The 23,402-nt window shown below is 40.6% G+C and overlaps 1 protein-coding gene across 2 annotated transcripts; it reads left to right on the plus strand.

Moving 5' to 3' along the window:
• Positions 1 to 2,759: 2,759 nt before the first annotated feature.
• On the plus strand, positions 2,760 to 14,505 carry lrrc8db (leucine rich repeat containing 8 VRAC subunit Db). 2 transcript variants are annotated; one of them, XM_049587991.1, is made up of 3 exons: positions 2,760 to 3,157; positions 7,255 to 9,854; positions 11,928 to 14,505. In XM_049587991.1, the coding sequence occupies exon 2, from the start codon at positions 7,257 to 7,259 to the stop codon at positions 9,810 to 9,812; it is 2,556 nt and encodes an 851-aa protein (XP_049443948.1). In that variant the 5' UTR covers positions 2,760 to 3,157; positions 7,255 to 7,256; the 3' UTR covers positions 9,813 to 9,854; positions 11,928 to 14,505. The 2 variants fall into 2 exon arrangements, with proteins under 2 accessions (XP_049443948.1, XP_049443946.1); XM_049587989.1 differs by having other exon boundaries at positions 7,255 to 14,505.
• The last annotated feature ends 8,897 nt before the right edge of the window (positions 14,506 to 23,402 follow it).

Genomic DNA, 23,402 nt, shown 5'->3' on the forward strand with positions numbered 1-23,402 from the left:
TGTATGTTCTCAGTTGTGTTGTGGGATTAGATATTACTTGCTGGCTGGTGAGGATTAATAAGGCAAAGGAGATTAGTCTATTATTACACGCACATGAGGCACCGATGAAAAAATAAAGTTGTCTAGAACAAAAATTTGGAACAAATGTTACTGAAACAAGGGAAGGACATTGTTCAAAAATCACCTAGTTTGTATATAACTTTTGGCTTATCTGATTGTAATAACAAAAATACTTAAAACATAGATGGATGGTCTAAATAATACTTTGGCTCATACCTTTCTCTGGAAGTCAGTAAGCTTACATTGGGACATTCAAACAAAATATGATACTCATCTCCCACACCATTATCATCACAGAGATTAGATACTCTGGTGTCACTCCAACCCTTCAATCTTCCAGTAGCTTTAGGAATTCTGGTGTTGTTTATGTCTGCACTTCTGGTTTTCATGCAAAAGATGCTTCTCCAGTTTAAACATTTGTTTTATTTCGCCACATGGTGACATACTTCTGAGCTCATTTTGCCACTTTTGTACAAACTGATCTTTTAGCCTCGGTTCAAAAGTGAGTTGATGTTGTTACACTTTTGTGTGAGTCAGAAGTGAGTCAAGCCACAGTCATCATGACACATACACACTTGTATTATGCAGGCTGAGCAACTGAGCCTTCCCCAGTAGCCAATAATTCTCTTTTTCACTGCAATACAAAGTAAGTATCTTCCTAACTTCTCATAGACAATAATATTGCAGATTGTCAATTAAACTTTTAGGGTATCTTTTAGGAATTTAAGAAGTAGTTGTTGTTTTTTCAATATATCAGTTCTTTCAAACCCCACACTTTACATGTGTACAACATAACTGGTGTAACCAGCTTGTCAAAAAGAAAAACTGTGGGGCGTCGGTGGCTTAGTGGTAGAGCGGCGCCCCATGTACAAGGCTGCTGCCGCAGCGGCCCGGGCTCGACTCCAGCCTGTGGCCCTTTGCTGCATGTCACTCCCTCTCTCTCCCCCCCCTTTCACACTTGTCTGTCCTATCAAATAAAGGCTAAAAATGCCCCAAAAATTATCTTTAAAAAAAAAAAAAAAAGATAAAGTGTGACATCACCAAGTTAGTTAAATTTTCTACATTTACAGAGTATGGAGAACATGCACGAACAGCTTGCTTACGTAGCTCCTCAGTGGTGGTCTTAAATGAACCATTATAATTCATAATGAAAGTTATTGGTGCAGAACAAATAAGAGGAGCTCATTTTTCCTCTAAAATTTAAGAGTGTGTGGCTGCAGTAGGCTCAGTCCAAGATTAACAAAATAGTCTTAATCTTTATTCATATGCTTATTTATGCATACAAAGAAGGAAATTAAAATGGAATCTACAAGGGAAGTTGGGCTCTGCTTAATATGTGATTATTATTATTATTATTATTATTTTATTTTATTTTATTTTATTTTTTTTTTACATTATTAGCTATATGACTAACTTTTAACTGTTACCCCTTCGGTAATAACAACCCTGTCTTATTTCCATGGTGTCAAATATGGCAGCTTGGTCTAACACCGACACACACCCTTTAACTAACTAAAAAAGAAAAAAAAGTGGAAGCATCTTTTGATGCCTCTCTTACCTCTCTCAGAGGTGCAAAATGGTTTAGTCCACACCTGGACAAAATGCCATTAAAGCTGTGTAAGTACAGCGTATGCTGCCGGAGCACCAACGTACGTAGTGTCATGTCTTTCCCTTAAAAAGGGAAATGGTGGTTCCAGATTGAAAGAAAGAGAGAAAAAAACAGGGAAAGAAACTGATTTTGTAAAAACAAATTCAAAAGGCGCATGAGAGAGACATGGATCAAGAGCTGAAGTGCAGGGAGCCCACAAAGAATTTGGTGCTATGCCCCTGAACTCGCCAGCAGCAATGACGTATCATAAAGAGTGAGAAAGTCTGAGTAGGGTGGGAGGAAGAGGTCGTGGACAGGTCAAACAACACAGGACTTTCACCCAGGAGACTTTGTGTCCTTTGTTTCCTGTGTGAAATGTTAATTTTTTAAAAAGTATTCTGTGTAGTTAATATCATGTGATATACTTGTTACATGACATGTCAAATACATCAAGTGACACTGTGAATTATCTCAGTAACCCGAACTTTGATGAGTCAATTTCAGTCAATCCAGCAATTTTATTAATAAAGTCGAATATCACAAATCACAATTTGCCTCACAGGGCTTTACAGCATTCGACATCCCTCTGCCCTTTGGACCCTCACAGCGGATAAGGAAAAACTCCCCAAAAAAACATTTAAGAGGGAAAAAAAATGGTAGAAACCTCAGGAAGAGCAACTGAGGAGGGATCCCTCTTCCAGGACGGACAGACGTGCAATAGATGTCGTACAAAACAGATCAGCATAATAAATGTGCAGTAATCCATATGACAAAATTATACTGTACATAAAGTACATAAAGAGAGAGACAGAGAAACGTAAACAAGTAGTTTTTTTGCCTAAACATAAGCATTCAATTAAAGAAAAGGCAGTGTGGTGCGCCTCCTGCAAAACGCTTTGTGTGTGATCGGTGCCTAATACTTATAAAATAGAAAAAACATTCATATGTGTTATGAGTTGAGTGTTTCTTCTAGTGTAAGTTGTCATGTATTTTATTATTATCATTTTTCTTTTTTTGAGGAAACAAAGCTGTGATGTAACTTTAGATTACACCCGTTGCACTTTAACGACGGTCCCTAACATCAGTGGGTCATTTCGTCTCCCACTGTCAATCCCTGCAAGCTTTCATATGTTGTCCATGCTCTCAGCTTCTGATGTGGGGGAAAACAGAGTGAGATTTCTCCTGCACGTTACAACAGATCTGTCACCACCTGACGGTCATGGGGAAACGCACTGAGGAACAACGAGTGTGTGACTAACATCACACCGGGTCCACTTCCAGCAGCTGGTGCTGCCGTGCCGGCTGCGTCGCCAGTCAGAGGCAGAGGACCCGACCATCTGAGGCGGAGTGGGGGTAGTCAGCTAAGCTGCTTACAGCCCGGCCAGCAGGCCCACGGTTGAGCTGATGCGAAGAAAGGACGGCTTCATCACGGCACACAAACATGGCATGTAAACAGAGGCGTTGTTCGGTACTGCTGGCATCGACATAAGTGGATCAGACCTCCTGAAGGTGCGTATCTTTGCCGGCCCTCCTTTAGGTTATTCAGGGTCTACAAATGTGCCCACAGTGCGCTATGGCCCGACACTGTTAGCAGGTTACATAGCGGGGTATAACCGAGCGGGGCTGGCTGTTACAATGAACCAGCAGTGGATTTAGTGTGCTGCTGTGGTGTGAACGCGTCGTGATTTTCTGTAAGGGAACCCAGATACGAGTGCTGCGTTTAAAGGCTTCACGGACATCAGGTCCACCTCTTGTTTTGTGTCCATGGATGCGTCTTGCTGCTGGAGCCGGTCTCAGCCTGCTCTGCTCTGCTCTGCAGCCCTGATGGAAATAGTGACCTTCATGCTCTCAACACACACAATAGACTGCAGACACAGCGGTGACACAGATTATGTTTTCGTGTTATTTGATGCGTTTCTATTATAACCCACAGGAAAACACTCAGATACAGAGATATAAATAGGCTATACATTATTTACAGCATGCAGCATCACGCCAAGGCAAGAGGGTATATTTGTGGTATGGAGTGCTGACAAAGCACCTGACTGTAAACTCTGTGCAAGGAGGCTAATTTGGAGTGAGGTAGTTTGTATGCACAGAGAAGCACACTAAAGAAAACCAATGGAGATGGTGAGTTATGGAGAGCTCAGACTGTATGAGCAGAATTTGTGTTGCACATGACGCGCACTGTCTCTACAGACAACATGTGTGCTGTGTCCCAGTTCAAGGGCAGCGCACTCTCTAAATCCATAACACTCTGACAGGGCAGCTCTCTCTGAGCCTTGTCTGAATGTAACTGGGAAATGTGGCACAACCAGTGTGTCATTCCAGTCCTCACTGTCCCATAATGTACTGTGCTCTGCTTAGATCAGCTTGTCCTCGACAATCAGTAAAGCCAGGATATATAATGTCTGCCAGGTGTGATTTACAAGTGACCAGAAAATATAGAATACAGTGGAATATAATTAGAAACACATTAGAGTTAGAAGTGATCCAACACAACAACACCACAGCTACATACATTTGTCATAAGACAGTTGTATTTGATTGCATTGGATTACAGGATCCTGTGCAATTCTCACATTACCAGGACCGATAGACAAGCGATGTCACTCCCCTTCTGGTGTACCAAATGGACCCTGTTTCAGGAAAAAAATGTACTGTAGTCAACTGTGAGAGACAAAGAATTTTTTGATCCATCATATTTTCACAGAAGGGGTCGACGCTTAGGTTTAGGCAACAAAACTACTTGGTTATGGATAGGAGAAGTCAGTGGTGTGTTGCTAAAAAACACCTGGAACCGGTGTTGTTGATTGTTGGTCTCGAACACCGCTCTCCTATTTTATTTAACCTCTATTTAACCAGAAAAACCTCTTGAGACTCGCCAGATCCTGGTACCCATGTACAGGTCTAAAACAAGCAATATAAAACTTGATTGTGTACAAAAATCCTGCAACAGTGCTTTGAAAAGGCCGACAGGAACCAATGAGAGCAACTTTAAGTCCTCCTGCAGAAGATTCCACACATAAGGAGCTACATACATGCCACACTCTTTACATGCCCTTGATACAGACAATAAGAGCATGTTTTGAGAACGGAGAGTAGCCATTTTCAATTTTTTGCTTCATGTACCCATAAATATGCTGGAAATATACCAAGAATAGCTTTGTAAACAAGAGAATGCTGGTGTTTGTTGAAGCCATCCACCCACCTTGAGTGGACTTTCATGTTCTGAACTACGTCGGTTGCTTGGAGTGTCTAATAATAATGCAGACGGGTCAACTTTGGAGTTGGTGGAAAAACCAGTGCGTCTCATACAGATGCTAAATGGTGCCTTGACAGCGGGTAAACTGCCCACACGGCATATTTTGACACTAATTAAACATATGATGCTTGTCAATTTAAAAGATAACTTTGCAAGTCAAGGAAGTCGCAGTTTGTTGGTGGTTTGTTGTCGTACCATTTAGTTTTGTGTGAAACTGCTTAGTGAACTAGCCTATATCTCTCATCTTGCCCAACAGGCCCTTTAAACTACCAACGCCAGCGAGCCAGCTAGCTTAGTAACTTATGTATGCTCCATGCACAAATGTAAAGTTATCTTAAGTGATGTGTTGTATCCAGTGATTCCCGGTCTTTATATCAGCTGTTAATCAAAAGAACGAGCAAGACCCGTTTCTCGTGTGAGTACATCCTGGTACGAAACAGGTGTTGTAGAAAGCTATGATGTCACTTTTGCAACTTATGTTGTCTTTGGAATTCCGTGTTTTTTACATTTTCTTATGCTTCAGTAGTTTTTCAACAAACTGCTTTTCTGTTGACTTGTATAATCATCTGTTAATCTGACAAACATCCTATATCTAAATCATGGCACAATTGAAATGGGATCTATAAATTATTTATCTCTTTCCGTTAACCACTGTACGTATTTTTTCCGAAATATGGTATCATGGTATTCCAATGGAAGGGGAGGGACTTTGCCTCTCTGAACAAGCCACTACTGTTTCATTATGTTTTCCACTTGTCACCCATCCAAGGGAAAATTCTGGTGGTAAACATGGACATTTTAGATTTGCGTACTGTAGGCAAGGACTGCCACAATACAACAGTACTTGTAGTTCAGCAGTACCTCTACAACTATTACTATTAATTACTGTTAGGGAGTGAAGCAAAGTAAAAGCTTATCCTGCAGTAACACATGATTATTTTCATGAATTCAAGTTCTGCGAAATTAACTTTTACACCCTGCTGGTCGCAGCTAAAAAAAATTGTTGAAAATAGAATTGGTTAGACAAAGATAACAGTCCTATTTAGGGTGAATAATAGGATGAAAGGAGCATTCTTGTGGAATTTCAACCTTCTTTAAAGCATATAATTTATTGCAGAAAAGCAGTTTACAGCAGCCAAGACAGAGTGTGAAAGCAAGGTGGCCATAACAGTAAGAAACCTTACTTTTCTGGGTCCATTTTTACATGTCATAGCAAAACGTAAAATGGACACAAAGTCTTAACAACGCATACATGGTGATGGGCATGAAATGTGTTAAATTACATGCTGGCAACATGAAAAAAAAGGTCAGTGCAAAGTCAGTGAGGGTCCTTTGTTGCTGTGGACTCAAAAATTAAGTATAAGAGCAAGAAAGTTTTTGTAGTGGTGCATAGGTCAAACAAACATGGACTTTCAACCAGGAGACCGATGCTCTTGTCCCATGTAAAACCAAATGTCAGCTTAGTTACTGGACTTCACGCACTTTACATAACACAAAAAAGTATGTATATGTCACTTACGTCCCGTACATAGTTATATTAACCAAAACCGCAATCTCTTCCTAAACTTAACCAAGTTTTTTTTTTTGTCCTCTAAGTCTTACTTAGTGTTTTTCTTTCACTAAACTGAACCAGGACGGCACGGTGGTGTGGTGGTTAGCGCTCTCGCCTCACAGCAAGAGGGTTGCCGGTTCGATCCCGGGCGTGGGAGCCCTTCTGTGCGGAGTTTGCATGTTCTCCCCGTGTCAGCGTGGGTTCTCTCCGGGCACTCCGGCTTCCTCCCACAGTCCAAAGACATGCAGATTGGGGACTAGGTTAATTGATAACTCTAAATTGTCCGTAGGTGTGAATGTGAGTGTGAATGGTTGTCTGTCTCTATGTGTCAGCCCTGCGATAGACTGGCGACCTGTCCAGGGTGAACCCTGCCTCTCGCCCGATGTCAGCTGGGATAGGCTCCAGCCCCCCCGCGACCCTCAAGAGGATGAAGCGGTTAGAAGATGAATGAATGAATGAATAAACTGAACCAAATGGTGACCGTTTCGCAACAAAACTGTGGCTGTTTGTAGTAGACTTTACATTGGCATTGTTTTCATGTTGCCAGCGTGTAGTTCTTACAAATAGTGTGCCCACCACCATGTAATGTGTCGTTAAGAAGTTTCACACATTTCTGTAAAACTGTGTTTATCATGCACAGTAGGGGAGGTTATGTTGATGTAATTCGAAAAGTCAGTGGAAGTACAAAAATAAACTGAGATGATACTGGGATAATAATATGTCAGATGATGTAATTTTTCTGTAGTGTAAGAAATCAAGCATGATGTTGTTTCATTATCTCTGTTGCAGGAATGTTCACCCTCACAGAAGTAGCCTCGCTGAATGACATCCAGCCAACCTATCGAATACTGAAACCATGGTGGGATGTCTTCATGGATTATCTTGGTATTGTCATGTTGATGTTGGCCATATTTTCTGGGACGATGCAGTTGACTAAGGACCAAGTGGTCTGTCTTCCCATTCTGGAACAAACTCCAGAGGGGACTGGGGGCTTCTTAAGGCCCCAACCACCAGAGACAGCTGATAGCTTATGGAACAAAGAAAGTGCCATTGGAGAGCAAGCCGCTCCTTTAATGGCAAGAAGGCCTCCTGATAGCATCGCCCCTACAATTCCCTTCACACAGTCGGGTACTTTTGGGCAACCTCAGCCTACAGGTGTCAGGACAAAGCTGGATTTTCAGCAGTATGTTTTCGTCAACCAGATGTGCTACCATGTTGCTCTGCCTTGGTATTCAAAGTATTTCCCATACCTCGCTCTCATCCACACTATTGTATTAATGGTTAGTAGCAACTTCTGGTTCAAATACCCAAAGACAAGCTCCAAAATAGAACATTTTGTTTCCATACTGGGAAAATGTTTCGAATCGCCTTGGACTACCAAAGCGCTGTCAGAGACTGCCTGCGAGGACTCGGAGGAGAACAAGCAGAGACTGGCGGGTGCCTCCTCCCTCCTGAAGCATCTGTCCACAAGCAGCGAGGAGGGGAGTCCAAACCAGTCCGCCCCAATGCTGACTAAATCTGGGGTCACATTTTCAGCTGAAAAGCTGGTTAGTGAAGTTCCCGCCATGACCATACTGGACAAAAAAGATGGCGAGCAAGCAAAAGCCCTGTTCGAAAAAGTCCGGAAATTTCGTGCCCATGTGGAAGACAGTGACTTGATTTACAGGCTGTATGCCATTCAGACAGTTATCAAAACAGTCAAATTCATTTTGATCCTGTGCTACACCATGACATTTGTCGCCTCTATAGATTTTGACCACGTGTGTGAGCCTGAAATAAAGCACTTGACTGGATACACCAAGTTCCATTGTACACACAACATGGCGTTCATGTTAAAGAAACTCCTTGTTAGTTATATTGCTCTCATATGTGCTTACGGTGTAATTTGCATATACACACTGTTCTGGCTTTTTCGGCGACCACTAAAAGAGTATTCCTTTGAGAAAGTCAGAGAGGAGAGCAGCTTCAGTGACATTCCGGATGTTAAGAATGACTTTGCGTTCCTCCTCCACATGGTCGATCAGTACGACCAGCTTTACTCAAAGCGTTTTGGTGTTTTTCTCTCTGAGGTGAGTGAGAACAAACTACGGGAGATTAGCCTGAACCATGAGTGGACCTTTGAGAAGTTGCGGCAGCATGTGACGCGCAATCCTCAAGACAAGTTGGAACTCCATCTGTTTATGCTTTCTGGAGTGCCAGATGCTGTGTTTGATCTCACTGATTTGGAAATCCTCAAACTAGAATTAATCCCAGAGGCCAGGATAACAGCTAAGATCTCACAGATGATAAACCTCCAGGAGTTGCACTTCTATCACTGTCCAGCCAAAGTTGAACAGACTGCTTTCATTTTTCTTCGCGATCACCTCCGGTGCCTTCATGTCAAATTCACAGATGTCGCTGAGATTCCTAGCTGGGTATACTTGTTGAAAAATTTAAGTGAACTATACCTGATTGGTAACCTGAACTCAGAAAACAACAAAATGATCGGACTCGAGTCTCTGCGAGATCTCAGGCACCTAAAAATTCTGCATCTCAAAAGCAACCTCACAAAGATCCCAACGAACATAACGGATCTTTCTCCGCATCTGATCAAGCTGGTGATTCATAATGATGGTACAAAGCTCTTAGTGCTGAACAGTTTGAAGAAAATACTGAATCTCGCTGAACTGGAGCTTCTTAACTGTGAGCTGGAGCGAATCCCCCATGCTATCTTCAGTTTGACCAACCTTCAGGAACTGGATCTAAAATCCAACAACATCCGTACCATCGAGGAGATCATCAGCTTTCAGCACCTCAAGAGACTGACGTGCCTCAAACTTTGGCACAATAAGATCATCACCATTCCACTGTCAATAAGCCATGTTAAAAACCTCGAGTCGCTCTATCTCTCACACAACAAGCTCGAATCACTACCCTCATCATTATTCACCCTTCTCAAGTTGAGGTACCTCGATGTTAGCCACAACTCCATAGTGGTAATACCTCTGGAGGTTGGCTTTCTGCAGAACCTCCAACATTTTGCCATAAATGGCAACAAAGTCGAAGTAGTTCCCAAGCAACTGTTCAAGTGCAACAAACTGAGGACCTTATGCCTCGGCCACAACTGTATCTCCTCCATCCCAGAGAAGATTGGCCAACTCTCGCAGCTGACACATCTGGATCTGAAGGGAAACTGTCTGGATCGTCTCCCGGCTCAGCTCGGTCAGTGCAGCCTCCTGCGCAGGAGCTGCCTGATTGTGGAGGATCATCTCTTTGACTCGCTCCCTATGGAGGTCAAAGAGGGCATCAATCAGGAATCTAGTGTTTCTTTTCCCAATGGGTGTAAGTGTCTAAGTGATGGACGGTAGTCACACCCTATGTGGCATCAAACGTCTGCCATTTCACCTTAGGTGTGTAGAAGTCTTTTTTTATCATGGCACTAGAAATAATAGTTCAGGGTACGGTATTGGTACACTTCATGATGTTTTAGCAACTTATATAATGAGCATACCACAGCACATGCAAGGTTGGTACCACTGGAGAAATTTTAGATGAGCTTTAGAAATGATCATTGCTTCTGTCTATATATATATATATTATTTTTTCATTTTGTTCTCAGTTAAAGGGGAATTCCGGTACTTTTCAACCTGGATCCTATTGCCATCACCATGCTTTTGTGTCTGAGTGACTAATTGGAATAGCAATTGTTGAGATTGGTCCAGAATTGTCCAGTGTGTGACAACATAATGGAAAGGATCCATACAGAGGTCGGCTTCTTTGTTAAAGAGTAGCATCCTTTTAATAACAGAAACAGCCCCAATATCGTAATCGTCAAATCCATCACTCTACTTAAATAAACTTTATCATCGTAAAACAGGCTTCATTTAAAGCCACAGAAGCAAAATAAAACTCACAAAAGCTGACTTATCTTTCCACTGTTCAGATAATCACCACCTCTGGTTTGGTTGAAATAAATCTTTTAGCCTAGCAGGAGAAATAGCTTCCTGTGAACCAACATGACATTTTTCTTATAATGTGGTTTTTTGGGACCCTAATGGTGTCTGGTTAAGAATTTTTCTTGTTGCCATGGACAACTCATGGCCCTTGGGGTTTGTTTGGTGGCCATCTTGAATCGATGTCCAAGCTAATTACGAAAAATGTAGATTTTCTTCAACTGCGATTCAAAATAGCAGAAGTTACATTGTTATGAGCCTAAAATGTGTCATTTGCCTTTTTTAACCAAAAAAGAGAGGTATGGACCTTTCCATTTGATTCCTGGTGTTCAAATTACATGGAAAAATGGGTTTATTTGTCTTTGTATCTTGTCTGGTTGATACTCCTGCTAGACTACTTAATTCACCCAGCTAGATGTGAAAATAAAATGGCTTAATACACACTTAATAATTGTTTATTTAAATTGAGTCTGGTGGGTTTGGCGATGGCCATGTCAGGAAAGTTTCTGGTCAAACAAAAAGGATTTTACTCTTAGGCAAAAAGGTCTATCTCTGTAGGGATCCTTTCCATAAGTTGTCATTACATTGAATAACAATCTGATCCTGTCAGTGGCAAAAACAAACACTTTTAGTGGACGTAACTTGATAGTGTTCAAATGCCCCGAGTGGTTACATTGCAGCGTGGTTTTGCTGCTGCTGGCTGCAACAGTCTTGTTTAATACTGAACAAATTTTTAAAAAAAAAAATTCCCATCAGTCACTCGGTCACAGAAACATGGGAAAATAGAGTCCAGGTTGGAAAGTACCAAAGTTACCCTTTAATATAGGTACATAGTAGAAGTTAAATCACTATGCTTATATTTTTTTACCTTTTGTATGCAGAAATATCCACAGTGGTTCTACGGAAATTTGTATCATTATGAAACAATCCCACATTTTATCCTTGCGTTTTTATATTCACACATTAACTAGATACACTTGATGGACGTCAACTTAAAGAAACAGTTCACTCAAGTTCCTGTAATGGTATTGAGCCATGCAGGTAGTTTTAACATTTCTGCCTCCACTAAATAAAGTGGATGCGAGTAGAACTTGGGCTGTGGCACTCGCTGCAATAAAACATAATGTTTGACAAAAATCGACATTTCTTTCCAGTAGCAGTGCACCCATTACCCTGGATAAGACCTTGCAGTTTTTATTAACCTACATTTTATCACAGAAATATTCTTAGTGTAACCTGTTTACAGCAAGTGTGTTAAATATCTAGAGTGACTGGGTCGCTGCTCCTGAAAGGAGGTGTAGCTGCTGAAATTTTTAAGGATTTTCCATCCGTTTTATTGGAATGGAGGCAGAAATCTCAGTATTGATATTTCAAAACTTGAACAAGTCAAACCAAAATCTGAATGGAAAAAGTCATACTAAGGGAGCAAATATGTTTTTCTGTTTCTCCACAAACCACCATGATTTACAAGCAGTGTTATTGTTTGCGCCAGTGTTGCAAATCAACTGGATCACTTTCTGTTTTCCTCAGAGCCGAGCAACTACCATGTTGTCTACAGTTACTCCAGTTGTTCCACCATCAGGCATTTCTGCTAACGGGGACAGTAACTGCAAAGACTTTACATCGCAGTCCAGTCCTACAGAAATACGTGAATGACCTCTTAACACCACATAATTACGTTGAGTTGAAATGACATGACTGCACCATGGAAACAAGGCCAAAGGAAAAGTCAGTGAGGATCTTGTCGTGGTGGGCACACGAGTATCCTGGTTAAATGACATCAGGTGCGAGATTTATTGCACGATCCTATAGATTGTTAAAAGAGCAACAAAGTCCACATAGGAAGGAGGTCGGGTTGGTGCAGGGGCGTAGCCATTATTTCAGAGGTGAGGGGGACAGATGGTTCTGGAGTAAGGAAGGAACCAAACCCAAATAATCAAAAACACCTGATGACTTAGGAAAAGAGGTCATCTTTTAATGTCAGCTAACCGTTATCAGAAACCACGCAACTCAACTTACATGGTTTGATATAAAGAAGGAGTGCAGGGTTTTCGTCCTCTTGCTAGCTTGTTTGCTGTACATTTTTATTCAAACGTATAGTACTTCCAACTCAGTGCTTAGAGAGGCAACAGAGGGAGCATCCCAGACATCCTTCTCCCCAGCAATGCTTTCCAGCTCCTCCTGAGGGACCCCAAGGCGTTCCCAGGCCAGATGAGATATATAATCCCTCCAGTGTGTTCTGGGTCTGCCCCGGGGCCTCCTACCAGTGGGACGTGCCCAGAACACCTCTAACGGGAGGCCCCCAGGAGGCATCCTGATCAGATGCCCGAACCACCTCAACTGACCCCTTTGACGCAAAGGAGCAGACTTCTCTGAGCTCCCTCCGGATGTGCGAGCTCCTCACCCTATCTCTAAGGCTGAGCCCAGCCACTCCACGGAGGAAACTCAATTCGACCACACCATTTTTTCAGTCATTACCCAGAGCTCATGACCATAGGTGAGGGTTGGGACGTAGATGAGCCAGTAAACTGAAAGCTTTGCCTTCCGGCTCAGCTACGTCTTCACCACGACGGTCTGGCAACAGACCACCAATCCATCTCACGCTCCATTCCACGCATGCAACGTGTTGTAGTTATTTGAACTGTAAACAATATTTTTCTGAACCTTACCAAGAAGTTTTGGTGCCTAAACCCAACTGTGCTACCACCATGCGATGTGATGTTCAGAGGTCATTTCATGTATTTCAGTTCTCATACTCTTCAGTAAATGGGAATAGTCACTGATAGCTAGCGAGGAGAGTGGTAGCACTGTCCTCCTCCTGTTGTGTTGCACATTGGTTGACACACTTCCTTAGTGCTTTAATGGAGCCTTCAGTTTCACAGGAGATCGTTCCCAGTGGCAGACAAAATTGCAGAGTGACAACGAGGCTTATGTGGAACCAATCTAACCACTGATAATGTTAGTCTGTAGCCATTACATTTACTTTATCACAATTTAAAGCAGAAACCTGCCTCTTTACACTTTAAAATTATTACTGCTTCAATGGCTTCCAAGGTCAAGACCAACTCTTTTACTCTACCACTACAGTATAGACCACAAACAATGAAATATGCTGCACAAACAAATTAAATAACTCTATAGGTATAACCAAGTATTAACCTTATGCATTCCAGTTTTCATATACTTGTAATATTTTTTCACGTCACACACCAAAATGGTAAAAGTTCCCATCCAATCCTTTCTCTACTTTTTGAAACGTCTTGAATCATGACATTATTTTTGATACAGTTGTTTGGTTTTGTTTTTTAGAAGGAGACAGTAGATTGTTTCTAGCCAACCCACAATGACCTTCATTAGTTGTATTTTTGCTCACATGTTTAGTTATGTTTCCTTCTTGTAGATCGTGTATTTATCATGCATTTTGTGTGTTCTTTCTATGTATTTATTATGCCATTGTCTTTTATGGGTTCTTTTCTCTGCACAGCACTTTGTAAACCTGGTTTTAAAATGTGCTACATGAATAAAAAGATGACTTATTACACTGTTATTATTATTTGAAGATAGAAATGAGGCTCTTTTTTTGCACCAAAAAAGGAATTATTCTTTATAATTGTACAGTTTAATCTTGATACATTTAAGATAGGGATGCATGATGTTGGACTTTTTGCTGATAACCAATACGCCAATATATGACAACTTATTTGGTGGATAACCGATACCGATATCGATATATATCCTTTTTTTTGCCCCACCTGATTTTAATGATCAAGTCTCTTCTGTAGTGGAATTAACATCATATTATACATGCATACTCTTATCGTGATGGCCCACAAGCAGATGGAGATGTGAAGTAGAAAATCTAACGTATGTGTAACATTTATTTATTGTGCAAAATAAGGAAAAGCACATTAGCCGATTCTGACTGCTCATTTTAAAGCAGATATCGGCCAAAATCGATGTCGTGCCAATATTATCATGCATCCCTGATTGAAATAGCTTTTTAGTTTATTCAATGTTAACCCCCTTGAAACCTGAGCAAATTGACTTGATTTCTTTCAAAAACCTGGAAAGGCAACAACAGAAGAAATGACCCCAAAACTCTGCAAGAAATTAGTAGGACAAAATTCAAAACATGGTAATTACTTTAAAAAAAAGAAGAAAATTCAAAACATGAAATTTAGATTCAAAAAAAGAAAAATTAAAAACATGAAAATTTGTTAAAAAAGAGAAAATTCTAAACATGAAAATTAGTTAAAAAAAGAAAGAAAATTCTAAACATGAAAATTAGTTTAAAAAAGGAAGAAAATTCAAAACATGAAATTTAGTAAAAAAAAAAAAAAAAGGTAAATTCAAAACATGAAAATTTGTTAAAAAAGAAGAAAATTCAAAACATGAAATTTAGATTCAAAAAAAGAAAAATTAAAAACATGAAAATTTGTTAAAAAAGAAAGAAAATTCTAAACATGAAAATTAGTTTAAAAAAGGAAGAAAATTCAAAACATGAAATTTAGTAAAAAAAAAAAGGTAAATTCAAAACATGAAAATTTGTATAAAAAAGAAAATTCAAAACATGAAATTTAGTGTAAAAAAATGAAAATTCAAAACATAAAAATTGTAAAAAAAAAAATAAAAATGTGGGACTTTTTTTTTTTTTTTTTTTTACCATGTTGCTTATTGCCTTTTTTCCCATGTTTTTGAAAGAAGACGCACCAGTTTTCTCAGGGTTCAAAGGTTTAAATGTTTGCGAAAGGTGTCAAAAAGGAGCACAAGACAAATGATGTCACTTCATGTTTCAAAGGGTTAAACAATAGTGTACATACAATATTTTCCCCTCACTTAGCATTTTAAGTAATAGCTTAAAAGCACTGTGTGATCAGGCACAATCTGCCCAGCATGTCAGACTCTGTCATCAGGACCACATCACAGGTTGAAATCAGGATCAGCAATGAAGTTTCTGAATATTGTGACCAATACTGGACACACTACATCCATAGGAGTGGGGTTTTATTTCAGTTGGAGGACAGTTAAAGGTAATAGCTCGATGAATTCCTCCAATTTTACTTCAAATAACTGAATTACTGAAAACAATATATTTGCAACAGATTACATTTTTAAACTTAGTGATACGTGCCATGTCTATCGTTGTTTGAACAGATGACCCCTTACTAAGCGACATATTTTACAGATATTTCATATTCAATGTGTAACAATAACAGTACTGAACAACTGATAAACTGCAAGAAGCACAAATAATAAATGCAATAACTGCAGGGATTTTGAGTAAAACAAGTAATTTGGATGAATTTTGAGTAAATTACTTCCTTATGATATTTCATCAAAGATCAGTTTTCCTTGGGGCGCCCAGTAGCTCACCTGGTAGAGCAGGGGCCTCATGTACAAAGGCTATGTCCTTGCTGCAGTGGCCGTGGGTTTGATTTCAACCTGTGGCTCTTTGCTCCATGTCATCCCTCCCCTTTCTCCCTGTCACATGTAACCTGTCTGGTCTAATAAAGGCACAAAAAAGCTGATTAATACGATTTTTTGGTCTGTATTCTGATTTTTAACTTTAAAACGAACTACTTAATTTAGTTTCTTCATATGAATGACATGCTGAGATATAGGCCTGCTGTTTTTTACACCCCTCAGAAACAAGAAGGCCTCACGACCTCTGTGAAACTTTGGTGACCCCTAGTGGGGGTTGGGCCCCCGGTTGAGAAACAGTGGTTCCAAACTGGTCCAGTGAGAGGGTCCAGATTTCTCCCTGGTCATTGGTTCAAGGTCCACAAAGTTTAATATATTCAGTGTCATACTTGGGTCTGGCCATATCGTTGAGTTAGTTTGCACCTCTGTTCAGTAGCTGTCTGTTATTCACTCCCTCTACAACAGGAAACAGCACTTCAAAATAAAAGCTTGTGCCATAAATTCACTGTACTTCAAAAATAAAGTGTGTTTTTTACAAACCTGACACGTTCGTGAGTCACTTGCAGTCTATTCAGAATGAACCTGTGACCCACTTTTTTCCCACCAGTTGGGAACCACTGCTCTAAAATGATCTAAATAACAATATGCAGTATTACTAACAAACAGTGCTCCCGTAGGTAGGCCGGTTCATAACATTCAATATTCAGTATAACACCTGTGAGTGACATCATTTTTCTTGAACAGTGGTGTAGGATGTTGTGGCCACTGGCACTTTGTTGCATTTCACAAAATAAAATAAAACTCAATTTACTTTCTGATCACTTTCACTGGAACAATTATGACTTACTACAAACATTTTTGTTCCCATAATCTTGACTTGATTTTTGAATGCAAAGTGAATTCTTGTTAATTAAAATGATACAGAGCTCACAACTAATTGATGTTACTAACATGAGAGTGAGTTTGTGATTCTGATGTGGCCTCTCTGTGAGCTACAAACAAGATGTATGCCAGGTTTATGATGTAACACTGGAGACTCTTCACTGACTCTGCAGACAGATAAGCAGTTCGCCAACATTTCAAGAATTTCCAACAACATCCCGCTCTTTATTGCACTAACTTTCATCACAAGTGGGGTTAAAACTGGTGAAAGACTAAAGCTGGAGAGAACTCAAACTCAGGTGAATGCCAGCAGGAATATTTTTCAGAGGTTCCTCTATCACTGTGAAAAGGCTGTGGATGTGACAGTCAGGGCCTTCACGTGAAACGCAACACATTTCTTGGGCAGTGTCGTCCTCTAGTGCGGGTAGGTAGTTACTACGCTTCATAACAGTCATTTTAGCTGCTGATTTGAAGCATGTTGAACAGCACTGAGTTGTGTACGTTCTTTGCATTGCAGATTAAATGAGTTAGATTAGATTAAATCAGTTTGTCCAGGTCAGTTAGTCATTAATCAACCTTAACTGTAAGGGAGCTTAATTAGATGAATTTGTGGGTGTTTTCATACGACCTGCACAGTTAAAAAAGACTTGCAGCATGATGCTCGTCAGTATATGTATGAGCTGAGAGACAGGGAAACTACCTGAGGGAGGTCTACACGTTCACTCTGTTACACACAGACATCCATAACTATGAACTAAGAGACTCTACTTCACCTGATAAGCTGCAATTAATCGTTTTCTTAAAATTTATGTCAGTTGACTTGAAAATATCCTCACATACTGTAGCTAGAGATGTGTATTGATAAATAAATCAGATAATATTGTATTATATCATTACACACACTGTAATCTGTCAACTTAATATAGTAAAACTGAACGGCGACATCATGCAGGAGGCTTCAAATGTTACTCCAGCAGTCCAAAGACATGTGAGTGTGGTGAACTGGGACCTTCTATTTCCTGTAGATTTGTACACAACACGGTGGATGGATATATGACAGGTTGTGATCTGAGGGCAGTGAAATTCAGAGTGTCGTGAAAACTGTCTTTTCACTTTCAGTCTGTGATATTCACTACTTGTGATCCTGCACGACAGGTTAAGTATGAAAGCGAACGAATGCCCTAAAATATATCTCTTTATATGTATAAAGGGTACTCCAGCTTCCTCCCACAGTCCAAAGACATGCAGGTTAAAGGCTCTCTAAGTCTTCCTGAACTTGAAAAGTTTTTGTCACATACAGCAAACATCTCCTCGCGATCTGCTAGCTACATGTCCTCTGAATATGCTGTGAAAAAGTCAAAAACATTTGGGTCCAGGATGCACCAACCAGCCAACCGGTGCACAGACAGGCAGTTAGAGCTACAGGCTACAATGAGGCTAAAAGGGGAGCTAACTCCGTTGTGTTTGATAACATTGTTGAACAAAAACAGAAGTGAAGTGTTTTTGTTGCCATTTGTGGAGCCTGGGCTGCGTACAGAGACCGGACTTTATCACAGCATATTCAGAGGACATGTAGCTAGCAGATCGCGAGATGTTTGCTGTATGTGACAAAAACTTTTCAAGCTTAGGAAGACTTAGAGAGCCTCAAATTGGTGACTCTAAATTGTCCGTAGGTGTGAATGTGAGTGTAAATGGTTGTCTGTCTCTATGTGTCAGCCCTGTGATAGTCTGGTGACCTGTCCAGGGTGAACTTGTTGTTACTAAGGTGACAAGCCTGCCAAGCTGCTGACCACTCTTTGAGACCAAAAAACAACAATACCGGTTATAATTTAGCAAGCCATCGCTGCATTTTCAGTGGCTTTTGAGACACGGGTAACAAGCATAGTGCCTTGAAACGTGGGTTGTTTTTAGACATCACTACTGTGTCTCCAGGTGGGGATTGAGTCCCGAAAACCAGGTATTTTCAGCCAAAACATATTTTCCGAACCATAACCAAATGTTTTATGCGCCTAAACCTAACCACACATTAACCACAGTGTTGCTGAAATGTAAAGTTTCTGTGTACATGCTACATAATGGAGATATTGGTAATTTTTTAAAAGTCATTTTTATTAGATTTTCAAGAGAAATGCACAAAATAAAACATAAATAACATCAAGGCATTAAATTAAAAGGAAAAACTAAAGGGAAACTATATAAATATCGAAAAGGTGTAAGCTGAAACTAATTATATCTACCATTTTGTTTTTATTCTTTACATATTCTCATTTACCACTAAGTTTAAGATATTCAAAAGACAAAAAAAACAAACAAAAACAGAATTAACAACACAAAACAGAAAAAATAAAACATTTTGTTTCTGTTAACGTACAGATGTTAAGTGTTGGGGGCTTGGTTTTAAACCTGCCTGCAAATGATTTGTGCCTTAATGCCTTAAAACACGATGTAAGATATGTTTGTGCATGCAATCATATGGCTACATTATAGATTGTAATCCAGCATTCATTAGCTGTTTAAACAGCAATTACACCCTCACCAGCCACTTTATTAGCTGTTCAACTGCTCCGTAACACAAGCTGAGTATCAGAATGAGGAAGAAAGGTGATTTAAGTGACTTTGAATGTGGCATGGTTGTTGGTGCCAGACGGGTTGATCTGAGTATTTCAGAAACTGCTGATCTACTGGGATTTTCACACACAATCATCTCTAGGGTTTACAGAGGATGGTCCCAAAAAGAGAAAATATCCAGTGAGCAGCAGTTCTCTGGGTGAAAATGCCTTGTTGATGCCAGAGGTCAGAGGAGAATGGCCAGGCTGGTTCAAGATGATAGAAAGGCAACAGTAACTCAAATAACCACTGGTTACAACCAAGGTGTGCAGAAGACCATCTCAGAACCAACAACACGTCCAGCCTTGAAGCAGATGGGCTACAGCAGCAGAAGACCACACCAGGTGCCACTCCTGTCAGCTAACAACAGGAAACTGAGGCTACAGTTCACACAGGCTCACCAAAACTGGACAATAGAAGACTGGAAAAACGTTGCCTGGTCTGATGAGTCTGGATTTCTGCTGCCACATTCAGATGGTAGGGTCAGAATTTGGTGTAAACAACATGAAAGCATGGATCCATCCTGCCTTGTATCAACGGTTCAGGCTGCTGCTGGTGGTGTAATGGTGTGAGGGAGATTTTCTTAGTACCAACTGAGCATGGTTTAAACACCACAGCCTACCTGACCGTGTCCTAGAGGGTGACACGGGAGTGGATTTTCAGTCCCGTCCCAATCCCACAAGAATGACTCCTGTCCCATCCCGCTCCCGTGTTGTGTTTCGGTATTAAAAAAAAAAAAATACAGTACATGGATCACACAGGGCCTACCTTAGTTGAATATAAACCCAAATATGACATCTAATGTTGTGTTTTGATGTTTATTGCCTAATTATTTTTACACTGACTCCACCTTGAATCTGTTCAGAATGACAAACACATTTGATTTCTGATGTGGTCAGACAACACGTCATAAGAACCAGTTCTGAGAAAGAAAAATGTAATTTAAGTATTACAGTAGAAGTAGTGTTTGGTTCCTCTGACTGATATTATTATATATGGCATCATTAGATTATTAATACTGAAGCATCAGTGTTAGAGCAGCATGTTACTGTTGTAGCTGCTGGAGGTGGAGCTAGTTTTAACTACTTTATAAAACCATGACTATTGTTATTATGATTAGGCCTGTCACAATGACAGATTTTGCTGGGCGATTAATTGCGTCAGAAATTATTGCGATAAGCGATAATATTGCATAATATTGTGCTTTTAAGACAATTTTTATTATTGTTGTAATTTTGTTGTTTTTAGACCATTTTTTAAACTTATATAATGATAATAAAGACATATTGATGCAAGTACACCCTTTTAAAGAGAAATAAACATTTATTTAACAAGAATATTTAGGAATGCAAAAAATAAAATTTAAATATCCAAAATAACACGTGAAAATATTGAAATAAATAAATAAATACAAAAAAATAGACTGTCACTCTCTCACTCTCAGGTGTGCAGTTAAAAGAATACTCCGACGATTTGGGAGTTATGCCCTTTCTCTATCATTTTCATAGTGAGACAACATGATCTGGCTGGGTCTCAGCTGTTAGCATTGCGGCTTGGCTTAGCTAATACAATTGAAGTCTATAGAGGGACAGTAGTCTACGGTAAAAGTGAACAAATAAACGTTACAGAAACCCTGAAGCTGGTATTTCTGCACGTGCATTTAAAATAAACATGTTTAAACATTAATTCGAAAAACGAGTCTTTTTCAGTCGTTTTAGAAGAAGTTTTGGTGGAGAGAGACGAGGAAAAGAAACACGCACGAATGTGGCAATTAATCTTTTTAGTTTTTAAGATATTTTTTGGGGCATTTTCAGCCTTTAATGGATAGGACAGACAAGTGTGAAGGGGGGAGAGAGAGGGAGCGACATGCAGCAAAGGGCCACAGGCTGGAGTCGAACCCAGGCCGCTGCGGCAACAGCCTTGTACATGGGTCTGCTCTACCACTAAGCCACCGACGCCCCACAATTAATCCCTTTTAATTTACCATGCAATTAACCGATTTAGCGCATATCGCAACAGGCCTAAATTATGATTCCCAGTCCTGCCTGCTCCCGATGAATTTTTTTTCCCATCCTGTCCCAATCACGTGACGAATAGTTAAACTGATTCCCATCCCGTGGGAATCCCGAAAAAATGTCAGCCTCTGGCGTGTCCATCCCTTTATGACCATAGTGTACCCATCCAGCAGAGCACCTTTGACACCAAGAATTAAGGCAGCCCTGAAGGCAAAATGGGTCCAACCTCGTACTAGGAAGGTGTACCTAATAAAGTGGCCAGTGAGAGTAAATGTTTCATATGCAGAGTTATAACAACTCCGCTGAATAACACTTATATGTAAGAAATTTATATAGTTTAAGTGTTTATATGCTGCTTATAGATGCTAAATAGTTTATGATTATTCCAGCCTCCATATAAATGTACAAATGTGTTTTTAATACAGAGTTACAATGTCATCAGTGATTTCCTCTGTTTTGTTCATGTATTTCACCACTAGTGGGCATTCTGTTTCAGCCATGCATGTCCTTCCTGGCACACACACATGTTTTGTGTATTACAAACAGGGCACACATCATCAAACCAGACCTGATTGTGACGATTGTGCCATTTGGCTCCCCGGCTCTGGGCTGGGAGGAATAAACACATGTCGTGATAGCTCCAGATGAGCAGCACAGAGAGGATGCGTGACTTTAAGCCGGCCTGACACTGGGGTTGTTAGAAGTCTGCCATCAGGTGGATGAAGAAAACACACCGCCTACAGTCCAGCCTTCTTTACTTCCTTGGAATCAAGCGATGGCCTTAGCACTCGTCACAAACACTTAGCGTGCACTCTCCCCTTACAGGACTGCACTGCCAGCCATATTTGTACCAAGTGGTCATCATAGAACCAATGGCCATCAGCCCGCACTGCAACCAGGGGACAGAGCTAACATGATGTCAATTTAAAAGGTTGACTGGCTCCTCAATCTGTGCATCTCCGTGTTAGCGAGCATACAGTTTGACACATCAGCCAGGGAGACAAGTTATTGCTTTAACGACCTGCTGTGCATCCTGGTTTGATGAGTGCTGCCTGGTTCGTCCTTGGCAGACAACATATTTTTAACAAATGCAGGTGTTTATGGAGGATAATAAGCAGTCGATTCAACGGCAAGAGACATTCATTTAAATTTGGACTGTTGTGGCCAATTTATTTTCCTCCTGGTATCTCTAGTAATAAGACATAAGCATGTATTTGGTGTAAGTACGCTGTGAATTTCGGATCTGTATGTGGCCTGCTACTCCACTGATGCCCGGAGGACAGCGGCAGATCTTCAGCGACAGCACTTTTGAGCACTTGCACAGCTGATGAGCTGTAATTACGTTTTAATTATTTCTGTAGGGCATCATTCTCTCCCGACATGAACCACCACCGCCGCCCCCTCCCTTCTTGCAAATTAAGACATTCAGTATTTTGAAAACATTTGGTGATGAAACTCTCTTCAGTGAAGTCCACTAATTACGCACAGCCTCGTGTCAGCACCCATAGAAGACAGCTTTGATGTCTACTGCCCAGGATGATAATCAAGGGCACAGATCGCATGTGATAGGCTGTAATTGGGACAAGTTGTTTAAAAAAAGGGCACCACATGACTTTGACGGCTGCTTTGCACAGCCACTGCTCCGAGACACTAACCCCACCCTCCCCCATCCTGTGCCCACGGGTGAGGAAGCCTTGTCACTTATTAAGGAGGCTGTTGCCATGAAGTGACAGATGTCCTGATGTGATCTGTCTGCATCTTTGGCCTCCATCTGTCTTGTTAGTACAAATAGTTAAGGATGGTGTGAGGAGAGAGCTGTTGTTCTTTCGTATATGTTAAATGTATTGGAAGCTCGTGTTTCTGGGAGCTGAAACTGGCTCCCCTGGCAATCCCTTTTCTTTTTTTCACCCCGTGTTTTTCAAGGTTTCTCTGCCTCCTCCTCCACCACTTCTGCAGGCCCTGATGCTTAGGGTTCAGTGCCACTGAACCATCTCTGAATCTCCATTTTTGCTCTGCTTTGCTCCCTGCTTGGCAGAGAAAGATTAGGGGCTCGGGTCCTGGGGTGCGTATCCCACCCTCT

The sequence above is a fragment of the Epinephelus fuscoguttatus genome, linkage group LG10 (assembly GCF_011397635.1).
Source record: "Epinephelus fuscoguttatus linkage group LG10, E.fuscoguttatus.final_Chr_v1".
Classification (NCBI taxonomy): Eukaryota; Metazoa; Chordata; class Actinopteri; order Perciformes; family Serranidae; genus Epinephelus; species Epinephelus fuscoguttatus.